This window comes from Nycticebus coucang, chromosome 19 (genome assembly GCF_027406575.1).
Source record: "Nycticebus coucang isolate mNycCou1 chromosome 19, mNycCou1.pri, whole genome shotgun sequence".
Classification (NCBI taxonomy): Eukaryota; Metazoa; Chordata; class Mammalia; order Primates; family Lorisidae; genus Nycticebus; species Nycticebus coucang.
This window is the reverse complement of record NC_069798.1, coordinates 297,676-312,327: the sequence shown is the minus strand read 5'-3', so window position 1 is coordinate 312,327 and position 14,652 is coordinate 297,676. Positions and strand designations below refer to the sequence as shown.

Here is a 14,652-nt window from a genome sequence, read left to right as displayed (position 1 = left end):
GGAAGGGAGGGCCGCCCCAGGTTACTGGAGGGGCTCGACAATCTCATGCGACAATTTATCTCACATGCAGGGACCACCAGGGCCCTTGTGCCTGCACAGACGAGGGGGCTGGCAGCGACCTGGCGTGGGAGAGGGGTGGGGCCTCACACCTGCCTCCTTGTCTGCCCTCGTGAGACTGCAGGCAAGGGCGGCCAGGACCTGCGCCATCTAGAGTCTGCTGGGAGGATGCAAAGTCCAGTATCTCAGTCATGACTGGGCGGGCACCAGTCCTTCTCCTCCTGAACCTTGCACCTGGGCTGGCAGGGCCTCGGGAAGTGAAGGCTGTCACTTAGCATGGCGGGGTGGGGTTGAGCCTGCTGGTGCCACAGCCCCCACTGCCCTGAAGACCACATGCCAAGCCACCAGGTAGACAGTGAAGGCCTGTGTCTTCCTGGGATCCAGGGACTGACATGGTAAAATCCAGAGTATTGAAGGCTTTTAAAATCTGAAACTTGACTACTCAGTCTACTGTGGCTGAGACTTCTTCATTTTTATACCTTTCTGATAGCTCAATTAAGGTCTTTCAAAGGAGAAATAGGAAAAAAGTAGAAATCATATTACAAAAAACTCACTGCTTAGATCCAGTGGTTAGATGTGAGCCACAGTGTCCTGCCAGAGAGCTCCTGAGAACCAGGTCTGAGCGGGCTTCACCTGGCCCCTCACTGCTGCTCCTGAACTCAGATCTCAGTCTGAAGAGATAGGATGTGGCAGAGAGTACAGGTGCAAGGCTTACATGCTCCCAGGTCAGGTGACCTCACAGAAGCAAGACCAGGCCACTGTCCAGATCAATACCCCTAAGACCCAGCAGGCCACACATACCCTGTACCAGTGCTGAGCTATCATCAAGCTATGGGGCCATGGGGAAGCAGCTGACCTCAGATATTGGGGAGCATGGCCCCTGCCCCGTCTCCCTCACTGAATCTGTGCATCTGGGTGTGCATGTGTAAGAGCCTACACCTGTTGACGACGTGAGTGTGAAGTGCTGTTGCTATCCAGCAAGGTGCCCTGGTCCTACAGCTGGCAGGTGCAAAAAGGAAGTCCAGCTGGGAGGGTACTCACTGTCAGAAACTCAGGGGAAGTGGGGATCCCAGAGGGCGTCCACTCTGGGCATCACTTGGTCTAGTTTGTGCAACTGGGCACAGGGGGGCTCACCTGAAGTGTCCATCACGATGCCGCCTGCTTCTCTGATGATGACCGTGGCAGCTGCCAGGTCCCAACAGTGCAAGCCAAACTGGTAATAGGCATCGGCAGCACCCGAGGCCAGGTGACAGAGCGCCAAGGTGGAGCTTCCAATCACACGGACCCTGGTGGAGAGGGAAGGAGGCGGCTAAGGTGGGGTGGGCTTCCTTCCTGTGTGCGTGCTGACTTCACTGGTCACGCAGCCCTGGAACCCAAAATGCAGCTAGGACAGCTGGAGACCTGAGCGTAATTCTGCTGGGCTTGACTTTCAACATGAGCCTTCTCACGTGACTAGCAGTCACTGCACAGACCCTTAGGGTGTGCCAAATCAGAGTAACTGCCTGAAGCCCCAGTGCACTTAGGAAGGGCTCTGAGAACGAGCAAGGATGCGCTGGACAAGGGCCTGGACAGCAGTTATGCAAAAATTATTTATTTATTTAATTTGAGATGGAGTCTTACTCTGTACCCTGGGCCATGGCGTCATAGATCACAGCAACAGCAAACTCCTGGGCTCAAGTGATCCTCCTGCCTCACTCAGCTTCCTGAGTAGCTGGGACTACAGGAGTCTGCCACAACTCCCAGCTAATTTTTCTATTTTTAATAGAGACAGTGTCTCACTCTCTGTTGCTCAGGCTGGTCTTGAACTTCTGAGCTCAAGCAATCCACCTGCCTTGGCCTCACAGAGTGTATGCAGATCCTTAAAACACCAAACTGAAGGGACATGGGCTGTGTAGCCAAAGGAATGTCGCATCCCACAGGGGCCAGACCCACTGCCTGGCTTCCCTGCGCCTGGTGTTACAGGGTTGCAGGTGGTGTATGCAGCCCCCTCCCACTCCTGCCACACAGGGAGGAACTTTTGGCAAGAATGAGTATTTAGTTCCTTCCCCTCTGGCCACAGTGTTCCCGGGACTGGCCCTACCCGTGAGCCTTGGCATGCAGCAGCCGCTCCATGTTGCCCAGGAACAGTCTCAGAGTCGCAGGGTCACGCTTGGGGCCAATTTCTGTTAGAACCAAGGCCTTGGAGAGATCTGCAATAGAAAGATTTCCCATCACCAGCAAAACCAACTGAGCAGTTGGGGTTTTCTCTGAAGCAAAACTCAAATGTGAGCCTTTGTTTCTCAGAGCAAGGATCCCCTCTGGTGTGCTTCACGTGGGAGGTTTCTGTGACAGCTATGTTGAAAATAAGGACGTGGGGAGGAGACAGACTCTGCACTCTGCCAGTCTCCATCACTGCTCCTTTCACACCATTTTGTTTCAGATAGCTGAGGGAGCAGACTTTTCAAAGGATACTTTGTCTTAAATAGGTAATGTGAAGACCTTGAAAGGATTTGGTGGCTTATGAAAATCACCTTCATTCAATAACAAATAAAATCAATGTTTGGAGGGAAAAAAAAAACCTCATTCTCTAAATGCTGTGATCACAAAGCATTTAGAGAAAGCATCTTTCTATTTTCTTTTACTATTCTGTTTATTAATTTCTGAGAACCAACTTTTGAACAATGTTGTCTTTGGAAAGGGAGGCTTGATCCCAGTGGACACAGCTGCTTACCCTCCCACCATTTACCGGCCAGGCTGTGGTGCTTCTGTTGCCTGAATGCGTGAGCCTGGCTGGGAGTGAAGGACATGCCTGGGACTCTATCTCTGTCCCTGATTTGCTGCTGCGAGATCTGAGCAGTTTGTCCCTGCTTTCCATACACCAAACACAGCCAAACCTCAGTCATGTCCTGTCAGGCCTCACTGCTCAGGCACAACAAAGCCAAACAGGTGTGCTTGGATGACAACACAGAGTGACTTTCCAGGGACAGAAACCACCTCTGTTCAGCTAAATGGGCCTGATTCTGTGCAGCCGTTTTTGAGTTGTCATCCTCTTACTGAGGAAATCAGAATCTGAGCCATCCATCTGCCCTTTTCTTCTAGGGAAGTTCTCATTTTATACTCCCTGCACTTTCTGGAAAGCACCTGGCTCCACAGCAAAGCACTCTGCATTCAGGAGGACCCAGCCATTCATACAGACACACCCAGCACTCAGCTGGGCTGACACCACTTCCTGGGAGTCTGGGAGGAGGAAGGGCCCACAGACTCACGCCCCCAACCACCTCCACCGAGCGAGGAGCCAGGGGTCCTGGAGCTCAGGTCATCACTGCCAGATCTGCTGACAGGATCCAGTTCACTGTTTACCTTACAATCCCCACCTTCACTTGGCCACAAACAAACATGGTATTTTTCTAGGGTGAAAAACGATGTCTTTTGAAGAAATAGACACCAGCAGGGCCAGGCACAGTGGGGCCTGGGTAGCTGGCTGCAGCATGAGGGTGAAAGCAGTGTTTCAGGAAGCACTAACAAAAGTCCTTGTTTTGGACCACTTTGTCACTTTACTAACATTTTTCGTTTATCAGAGAAATTTTTGAGTTAAGTAGAATATTGTTAGCCAGTCTAAGAATCTAGAACCATGTACAACACTAATTTTGGCGGGAAATTAATTCTAAATTATAAATATTTTACCTAAAAATGACCTTTGAAAAGATAGTAACTTGGGGAGTGCCTATTAAATAAAATTTAAAAATAGAAATTGGACTCCCCAGAAGAGAGACATAACCACACACAAGATGCGCCACAACATAGGTCACGAGGAAAATGCAAATTAACACAAGGAGGAAGCAGGTTCAGCTCTCAGAATGGCTGGGTCCAGCACATAGACAGCCCCAGATCCTCACAAGGAGGAGACGTCCAGCTCTCAGAGTGGCCGGATCCAGCACACAGACAGCCCCAGATCCTCACAAGGAGGAGACATCCAGCTCTCAGAATGGCCGGATCCAGCACACAGACAGCCCCAGATCCTCACAAAGAGACGTCCAGCTCTCAGAATGGCCAGATCTAGCACACAGACAGCCCCAGATCCTCACAAAGAGACGTCCAGCTCTCAGAATGGCCAGGTCTAGCACACAGACAGCCCCAGATTCTCACAAGGAGGAGACATCAGCTCTCAGAATGGCCAGGTCCAGCACACAGACAGCCCCAGATCCTCACAAGGAGGAGACATCAGCTCTCAGAATGGCCAGGTCCAGCACATAGACAGCCCCAGATCCTCACAAGGAGGAGACACGTCCAGCCTTCAGAATGGCCGGGCCCAGCACACAGACAGCCCCAGATGCTGGTCAGGGTGAGCAACAGGACTCTCATTCATCACTGGTGGCAATGCAAAATGGGGCAGCCCCTTTGGAAGACAGCTTGGGAATTTCTTACAAAACTAAACATCTGATTCAGCAATTGAACTCCTTGGTATTTACCTAAAGGAGTTGAAAACTTAAATTTTCACACCAAAGCCTACGAATCAAGGTTCACAGCAGCTTTATTATTGCCGAAACTTGGACGCAATTGAGATGTCCTTTAGTACATGAACAGTAAACTGTGGTCCATCCAAATAGTGGAATATTGTTCAGTGCTAAAAAGAAACAAGCTATCAAGGCCTGTGAAGATGTGGAGGAAACTTCAATGCACAGACTAAGTGAAAGGAGCTAACATGAAAAATACGCACGAATGTACGATTCCAACTGTGTGATAGTCTAGAAAAGGGAAAACTATGGAGACTATAAGAAACCAGGGGTTTTGAGGGGCTGGGAAGGGAGGGAGGAGCAGGGAGCACAGGGAATTTCAGGGCAGGGAGACCAGTCTGCATGATACTGTAATGGTACACACGTCCTGCTGCACGTGTGTCCAAAGAAACAGAATGAACTATACACCAAGAAAGAGCCTTCGTGTAACATGGACTTAGGGTGATAACCATGTGTCCATAGAGGGCCTCGTTTTAACACTGCACCCATGTGGGGATGCTGCTGGCAGGGGAGGCTGTGCACGGGAGGGACCGTGGGAGCTTTCTCTCTTTGTACCTTCAGCTCAGTGTTGCTATAATCCTAATAAAGTAGAAGGAAGAAGAAAATAAAAAAAGAAAATAAAGGAACAGAACTGGAAGGTTTACATGTTATTTTAACCAGAAAAATCAAGGAAGGATGAACTGTCAGAGGAGGACATGTCCTGATAAAGAAGTGCAAACCTCCCCCTCTCTCTCTTTTTCAAGACAGGTTCTTGCTCTGTTGCCCAGGCTGGAGTACAGTGGTATTCATAGTAACTCACTGCAATCTCAAACTCCTGACTCAGCCAATTCTCCTGCCTCAGACTTCCAAGTAGCTGGGACTACAGGCATGTACCATGATGCCGAGATAGTTTTCTTGTGTTTTATAGAGATGATTGTTTAGTTGTGTTGCCCAGGCTCCTCTCCAACTCTTGGGCTCAAGTGATCCTCCTGCCACAGCTCTCAAAGAGCTGGGATTACAGGCATGAATCAGCACACTCAGCCCCTGAGCCCGATTTTTAATTTACTTCAAACATTACACATACCCAGACATGTACCATAGTTATTTTTAAAAAACATTGTTGTAGGTTATTCTGTTACTCTTTTCATATAAAACCATCTTATAGGTTGGGCGTGGAGGCGCATTTCTGTAATCCCAGCACTCTGGGAGGCCAAGGCAGGAGGATCCCTTGAGCTTAGGAGTTTGAGACCAGCCTGAGCAAAAGTGAGACCCTGTCTCTACTAAAAATAGAAAAATTAGCTGAGCATGGTGGTGGGTACCTATATTCCTAGCTACTTGGGAGGCTGAGGCAAAAAGATCATTTGACCCCTAGCGTTTGAGGTTGATGTATGACACCACAGTACTCTACCCAGGATGACAGAATGAGACTCTGTCTCAAAAAAAAAAAACAAAAAACCAAACCTGGGCTGGACACAGTGGCTCACGCCTGTAATCCTAGCACTCTGAGAGGCCGAGGTGGGTGAATTGCCTGAGCTCACAGGTTTGGGACCAGCCTGAGCCACAGTGAGACCTCATCTCTAAAAATAGTTGAGCACTGTGGTGAGCACCTATAGTCCCAGCCACTTATAGGCTGAGGCAAGAGAATCACCTGAGCCCAAGAGTTTGAGGTTGCTGTAAGCTGTGATGTCACAGCACTCAACTCAGGGTGACAGAGTAAGACTCTGTCTCAAAAAAAAAAAAAAAAAGAACAACCCAAAAAACAAACCATCTTGTAAACATCCTTTACTATTAGTACCTTGCTCTTCACAACTGCATTCTATTCCGTTCACTGTAATAACTGCAATTTATATTTAACCAGTCTTCTAGAAATGAACATTTCCCACTCTTCTTATTATAATCGATTGTAAAGTAAATATTTTTCTATATAGGTCTGTACAGTCATATTGATTTTTAAAAAGACTGACACAGACTCCACCCTCCAGGCTCCAGTGGCTGCCTGTCAGCCACCTAAGTGAGCCTAACTAGAATCTCCCTTAATGATTTAGGAAGACCCTAACCTTTCAGCTTAAAATTAAAAAAAAAAAAAAAAGGAAACACCCATGGGGAGGAATCAGCAGAAGAATGCTGGCAAGATGAAAATTCAGAGCAGATCAATTCACTGTAGGGATAACAATGGAGGTACAGATGAAAATGTCATCCAAAAATAAATCGTAGAAGTGACAGAGATAGAATTCAGAATATAGATAGCAAATAAGATGAATGGAGTTGAAGAGAAGGTGGAAAACACAGTCCAAAATCTGTCTCAAGAAATCAATAAAATTGGCCAGAAAATAGGCATAGATGGGACATTTCTTAAACTGATAGAAGCCAATTACGACAAGCCCATAGCTAATATCATACTGAATGGAGTAAAACTAAAAGCATTTCCACTTAGAACAGGAACCAGACAAGGATGTCCAGTATCTCCACTACTATTCAGCATAGTGCTGGAAGTTCTAGCCAATGCAATCCGGTAAGAGAAGGATATCAAGGGCATCCAAATGAGGACACAGGAAGTCAAGCTCTCACTCTTTGCTGATGATATGATCTTATACTTAGAAAACTCCAGGGAATCAACCACAAGACTCCTGGCAGTGATCAAGAAGTACAGCAAAATCTTGCAATATAAAATCAATGTTCACAAATCAGTAGCCTTCATATATGCCAACAACAGTCAAACTGAGAATCAAATCAAAGACATAATCCCTTCACAGTAGCTTCAAATAAAATAAAATACATTGGAATATACCTAAATAAGTATGGGATGAATCTCTACGGAGAGAACTACAAAACCCTGAGAAAGAAGAGATAACTAACAAATGGAAGAACATACCATGCTCATGGCTGGGAAAAATCAACATTCTTAAAATGTCTACACTGACCAATGTGCTTTACAGATTTAATGTGATGCTCATTAAAACACTGATGTCATACTTTGAATAACTTGAAAAAATAGTACTTTGTTTCATATGGAACCAGAAAAAAATCCCAAATAGCCAATGCAATTCTAAGAAATAAAAACAAATTGGGAGTTATCATGTTACCAGACTTCAGGTTATACTACAAGTCTATAGTGATCAAAATAGTATGGTATTGTTCCTAAAAAAAGACATACAGATCTATGGAACAGAATAGAGAACCTAGAGATAAAAGAAACCCACCTCATCTCCCCATCTGATCTTTGATAAACCAAACAAAAGCATACACTGGGGAAAAGAATCTCTGTTCAATTAATGGTGCTTAGAGAATTGATAAGCCACATGTAAAAGACTGAAACTGGACCAACACCTCTCACTATTAACAAAAATTGACTCATGATAGATAAAAGATTTAAATCTAAGACACAAAATGATGAAAACTCTTAGAAGAAGGTTTGGGGAAAAACTCTTGATGCTATCAGCCTGAGGAAAGATTTTATGAAGATGACTCCACTAGCAATTGTAGCAACACCAAAAATAAATAAATGGGACCTGATCAAGCTAAAAAGCTTCTGCTTAGCTAACAACACAACAACTAAAGCAAACAGACAACCTTCAGAATGGGAGAAGATATTTGCATGCTACAAATCTGACCGTAGTCCATGGAAACCTCAAAATAATCAACAAGAGCAAACAATCCACATCAAGAGACATGAACAGAATCTTCTCCCAAGAAGACAAATGGCCAACAAATACATGCAAAAATGTTCATGGCCTCTAATCAGAGAGATGCAAATCTAAACCACCTTGAGATATCATCTAACACCAGTGAGACTAGCCCATGTCACAAAGTCCCAAAGCTGCAGATGCTGGCGTGGATGTGGAGAGAAGGAAACACTTTTACACTGTTGGTGGGACTACAAACTAATACAGGCTTTTAGGAAGGAAGAACGGAGAATCCCTAAAGTCCATTTGATCCCACAATCCCATTAGTAGGTATCTACCCTGAAGAAAAAAACCCAATTTTACCATAAGGACATATTTACTAGAATGTTTATAGCAGCTCAATTCGTGATCCCAAAGATGTAGAAACAACCCAGGTGCCCATGGAATACTATTCAGCCATAAAGAAAGATGGAGGGAGAGAAAGAGAAAGGAGAGAGGGGGGATTGGTGAACTCCCACTTAAGGGGCACAATGTAAGGGCATATAGCACACCTCTTGGGTGCAAGACACTACAAGAGGGACTCTACCTAACAAATACAAACATTGTAACCTAGTTATTTGCACCCTCACATTAACCTGAAATTAAAAAGAAAAAAAAAAAAAAGATGGGGAGATTGTATACCTTTTGTACTTACCTGAAGGACTGGAGAATATCCTCCTAAGTATCACAAGAATGGAAAAGCATGCCCCAATGCCCTCAATACTAGTATGAAAATGAAACTAGTACATGAACAACTACAGGCCCACATGGGAGAAACACAATCAAATTCAAGGGAGGAGGGGGACGCGGAGAAGAGGGAGGGGGGTTGGTAAGCTGTCACTACCAGCACAATGTAGGGGTGTAGGGCACACCTCCTGGGTGAAGGGCTCAACTACAACTTGGACTTTAACAAATGCAAACAATGTAACCTAACTGTATGTGCCCTTATATTAATCTGAAAGGAAAAAAAGACAGGTTGACAAGTAGGATTTCTGAATCAAAGGGTGTGTATATTTTAGATTTTGATATAAGTTTTCAAACTGCCCTTGTGAAAAGCTTCATCAATTTTACACCTTCTAGCAACTTCACTGGGGTGTGAGAGACTTTGCACTATCTCTGAGTCCCTAACAGGTATCCCTTACTGCTGGATGTATACTTTAAAAGAGATTTTTGTTGGCTTGGCGCCCATAGCACAGTGGTTACAGCGCCAGCCACATGCACCAAGGTTGGCAGGTTCAAACCCAGCTCGGGCCAGTTAAACAATGACAACTGCAACAAAAAAATAGCTAGGCATTGTGGCAGGTGCCTGTAGTCCCAGCTACTTGGGAGACTGAGGAAAGAGAATTGCTTAAGCCCAAGAGTTTGAGGTTGCTGTGAGCTGTGATGCCATAGCACTTTACCAAGGGTGACACAGTGAGACTCTGTCTCAAAACAACAACAACAACAACAACAAACAGGGCAGCGCCTGTGGCTCAAAGGAGTAAGGTGCCAGCCCCATGTGCCAGAGGTGGCCGGTTCAAACCCAGCCCCGGCCAAAAAATGCAAAAAAAAAAAAAAAAAAAAACCAGAAAGAGATTTTCTCTGAGATACAAGTTCAAGAGAATGAAATCCTTATATACAGGGCATTTACTGGTACCACTCTTAATCCCTGCAGGAAGATATTAAGGAAGACACTGAAGATTTCCCCTCAAGAACCAGGAAGCTGAACAGTCACTTTCCACAGGGAGATAAGCACCTACTCCAGGAACTGAAGTGTGACCACTCTCCAAGGCCTCGCCCATTGTCTGCACCTGATGGCAGGGCCAACCGCATCATATGTGGAGGAAAGTCACGAGTGCCAGCCAGGACAGGCAGCCCCTCCACACCTCAGGGCTGACACAGGAAGAGCACCCTGGGGCTACTTCACAAGAGGAAATTAAGTCACGTGGAGGAAGTGCCACCTCTCACAGTTACCACGACATCCTCCCTCCAGACAGCCCTGTGCTGAGCACCGTCCAATCCCTGAGTCAGGGGGACGGGAGGTGACCTGCTCAGGCTGGGTAGCCCCTATGTGGTGGTACCAGACTCAGGCCAGACTGGTGATTCTGTGAAAGAAAAGGGTTTCTTGGTGTAGTTTTCCAATTTATGAAAAGATGGCTCTGCGTCTAGCACCTTCCTCTTCTGGTTGCCAGGAATTCATTCATTCTTATTCTTGCCAATGTACTTTTTTCCCCAAATGAAATCAAGGACAGATTAGCCACACATAAAAGACTGAAACTGGACCCGCACCTCTCACTACTCATGATGGATAAAAGATTTAAATCTAAGACACGAAGTGATAACAACTCTAGAAGTGGAAAAAACTCTTGACAAAATCAGCCTGGGGAAAGATTTTAGGAAGAAGACTGCACTAGGAATTGTAGCAACACCCAAAACAAATAAATGGGACCTGATCAAGCTAAAAACCTTCGGAACAGCTAAGGATACAATAATTAAAACAAATGGGCAGGCCAGGCACAGCAGTCCATGCCTGTGATCCTAGCACTCAGGGAGGCAGAGACAGATGGATTGCCTGAGTTTAGGAGTTTAAGACCAGCTTGAGAGTAAGACCCCATCTCTACTAAAAATAGAAAAACCAGCTGGGCATCATAGTGGGCGTCTGTAATCCCAGCTTCTAGGGAGCTTGAAGCAAGAGGATCCCTTGAGCCCAGGAGGTTAAGGTTGCTGTGAGCTATGATGCACTTTATGCAGGGTGGCAGTGTGAGACTCTAGCTCCAAAAAATATGTATATGAATAAATTAATAATAAAGCAAATGGACAATCTTCCGAATGGGAGAAGAGATTTATTTGCATGCTACGAATCTGACAAAGAGCTAATAACCACAATCTACAAAGAACTCAAAAAATCAACAAGAACAATCTCATTAATCACTGGGCAACAGACATGAACAAAATCTCCCAAGAAGACAAATGGCCTACAAACACCTGAAAAATGCTCATTGTCCTTAATCATTAGAGAAATGCAAATCAAAACTACCTTGATATATCACCTAATCCCCATAAGAAGAGCCAACAATACAAAGTCCAAAGCTGCAGATGCTGGCATAGATGTAGAGAGAAGGGAACATTTTTACACTGTTGGTGGGACTGCAAAGTAATACAGCCTCTTTGGAAGAAAATATGAAGAATACTCAAAGAGCTAAAAGTAGACCTCCCATTTGATCCTACAATCACATTAGTAGGTGTCTACCCAGAAGAAAAAAATACCACTTTACCACAGGATAGATGTTTACAGCAGGTCAATTCACAACCCCAAAGATGTGGAAACAACCCAAGTGCCCATCAACCCATGAATGGATTAATAAACTATGGCATATGTGTACCATGGAATAGTATTATTCAGCCATAAAGATAGAGCTTTACATCTTTTGCATTTACCTGGAAGGATTTGGAGAACATCCTCCTAAGTATCACAAGCATGGAAAAGCAAGTATCCAATAAACGCACTCAATACTAATGTGAAACCAGTAGATGAACAACCACGCACTCACACGAGAGAAAAACCCAATTAAATTCAAGAAGGAAGGAGGGAGGAAAGGGAGGGGAAAAAGGAAGGTTTGGTAAGCTGTCAACTATCAGGCACAGTGTAGGGTACAGGGCACAACTACTGGGTGAAGGGTTCAACTACAACTTGCATTTTACCTAACAAATGCAAACAATGTAACCTAATCATTGTACTCATATATTAATCTAATATCTTAAAAAATCAAGACAAGCGTAAAAGGGGAGCCTGAATGTTCTCATTTATGGACAAATCCTCCTTACTATTTTATACTGCTTCAAATAAGGGGGAGAAAGGTAATTTACTATGATGTTCCCCGTCTTGTGATAATTTCTGAGTAATTTTCCACAATTACAATTTTTAAATTTATTACCCTTTGCCCTATATTTACTGTAGTAAATCAAATACTTACCTCTTCTTAATTTAAAACATTCTCTGATTTCATGGAGGAATAGAGAGTTAATGTATAATGGGAACGGAGTATATGGCTGCAGTAATAAAAAGTTGGAAGTGTACAGTGGTTTTATACTGACAATGCTGTTACGGCTGTTGAATAGTATGCGTAAAGACAATTAGAAGGGCAAATCTTATATACATTTTACTACAATTAAAAAAGTCAAGTTGATTTTGAAGTAGGGCATCTCTACATATTCTTTCAGTAAATTTATTTTAGGGTGAAAAAAAGTTTGTGACTTCTGACAGTTTGAAAACCCTTTTTTTGTTGTTGTTGAATAATACTAGTTAAAATACCCTGAGTATCAAAGAATACTTCTGTCTCAAGAGAGAAGGTACAACTTGCAGGTGTGGAGGAGAGGCACTTGTGCAGGCCGAGGCTGCTCCGGAGCCAGGGCTCTCCAAGTGTGGTACCCATAGCTGGTCAGCTTGTGGGATGCTGGGCTCCTGGACAGTGCTCACACCACAGCGTGTTGTTAGGACACGTCCTAGTTCTGTCAGACTTCTTATAGACCACTAAGAGTGATGCACATGAAATGAAAATAAAATCTAAGTTTGTTTAACTTAAAAATGTAAGTGTGAGACAGCACAGCACAGCCTGGGGCTGGGAGACGCCTCAGCCGCTGAGCCCACACTGCTCTGTGAATGGACTAATGTCACTGAATCGCTCGCTTTGAAATGGTGATTTTTTGGTTATATGACTTTGACCTCAATTAATTATTTTTAAAACTACCCAAGTAATCTGGAGGACAAAATACTGTTTAGAATCCCAGGAAAGACAGAACTGGAGCCTATGTAATGTAAAACCCAGATCCGCAAGGATTGGTGCTGCGGGAGGGAACCGGGAGCCCGGACCGTCTGCGAGACCCTCAAGCCTCTCCTGGACATGCGGGGCCTGTCACAAGGCGCGGTCCTGCACTCACTGGGACAGGAAGGACAGAGCCTAAAACTCAAAGGAAAATCTAAAGACAAGACCAATTGTTTGAAGACTTCACAGAAACAACAGAAGAGGGAGCTCTAGAGTCACGAAACTACAAAAACTGCTCCAGCCCCAACCCCCCCCCCACCCCCGCCAGCTCAGCAAGGCGAATTTCAAGAAACAGGAAGTAACCAAGATGTTTTATATCTTCATTTCTTTTACAGAAAGCTGTTTCTGCTTTGTGAAGATATGGAAGACCAGCATAACTTAAAATTAAAGGTCACAGAGCTTGGAAAAATATTAGAAAAGAAAATACTTCAGAAAAGATAGACAATAAACAAGAGATTGTGCTTTACAAGAAATTGAGGGTGAAAAGGAAATAAAGAAATTGGCGGTGAAGGTAAAAAGGATACAAGAAAAAGGGAGGGACGGTGAGGGTAAGCAGCAGACACCCATCATACTTAAAAGTCTCAGAAAATAAAAAAACAAAGGATCAGAATTTGGAAGGGAAGAAATACTAAAAACTGTAATTCAAGATAACTCTCCAAAAAAAGACTTGAAATTACATTCTGAAAGAACTTCCTGTGTGCCAAGGAAAAGTGACTCAGAAGAAAACAACAGTTGAGCCCAGGAGTCTGAGTTTGCTGTCAGCTATGATGCCAGGACACCCTCACTACCCAGGGCCATAGAATGAGACTCTGCCCCCTCTCCCCCAAAAGACACTTAAGACAAGAAAATGTGACCCATGGGTTTTATTACCAGAAAAATGACTTTCAAATATAAAGGTCACTGATAATCTGTAATGAACTTATAAGAACTCAGGAGCCTTTCCCAAGAAATCAGCTAGAGCAAAATTTCTCAAAATGTTGTCCCTGAGACTCTTTCAAGAATTTATAGGGTTAAAACAATTTCATAATGAACTAAAGCATTCTCTGCCTTTCTCACCGGGCTAATATGTGCACTGATGATATAACTGCAATCAGTGACAGTGGGCTGCAGATGGCCTTGCTGAGATGTGGCGGCCACCACCACCACCTGCAGCAGTGCTCACTGCACTGCCATCAACACTGCAATAAACAGAGTGGGGGAAATGTTAGATTTACTTAAGAATAACAAAGCTGCAAAAATTATCAATTACAGGCTGGGTGCAGTGGCTCATGGCTGTAATCCTAGAACTCTGGGAGGCTGAGGTGGGTGGACTGCTTGAGCTCATGAATTCGAGACCAGCCTAAGCAAAAGCGAGAACCTATTGCTACTAAAAATAGAAAAACTGAGGCAAGAGGATCACTTAAGCCCAGAAGTTGGAGGTTGCTGTGAGCTATGATGCCATGGAACTCTACCCAAGGCAATAGCTGGAGACTGTCTCAAAAAAAAAAAAAAAAAAAAAATCAATTGCATTAAATCTTGAACCTAAGTAGATGTCTTTTGAATATTGTGATAAGAAGGGACATACACAAAGAAAATTTAGATAAACTATGGTTATTCAGACTTGGAATTGGAGGGCATTTTCTTGAAAAAGCAGTGAGTCCAACCTTTAATTTTGCCAAT

At 44.4% G+C, this 14,652-nt stretch overlaps 1 protein-coding gene across 1 annotated transcript in view; it reads right to left on the bottom strand.

Moving 5' to 3' along the window:
• Positions 1 to 14,652, bottom strand: part of IMPA2 (inositol monophosphatase 2) — a 56,636-nt gene that overhangs the window by 6,359 nt on the left and 35,625 nt on the right. The window contains exons 6-7 of the mRNA XM_053571733.1: positions 2,138 to 2,246; positions 1,192 to 1,343 (exon numbers count right to left, since the gene is read on the bottom strand). Of these exons, the coding sequence (XP_053427708.1) occupies positions 1,192 to 1,343; positions 2,138 to 2,246 (261 nt within the window). The remainder of the gene's footprint in view (positions 1 to 1,191; positions 1,344 to 2,137; positions 2,247 to 14,652) is intronic.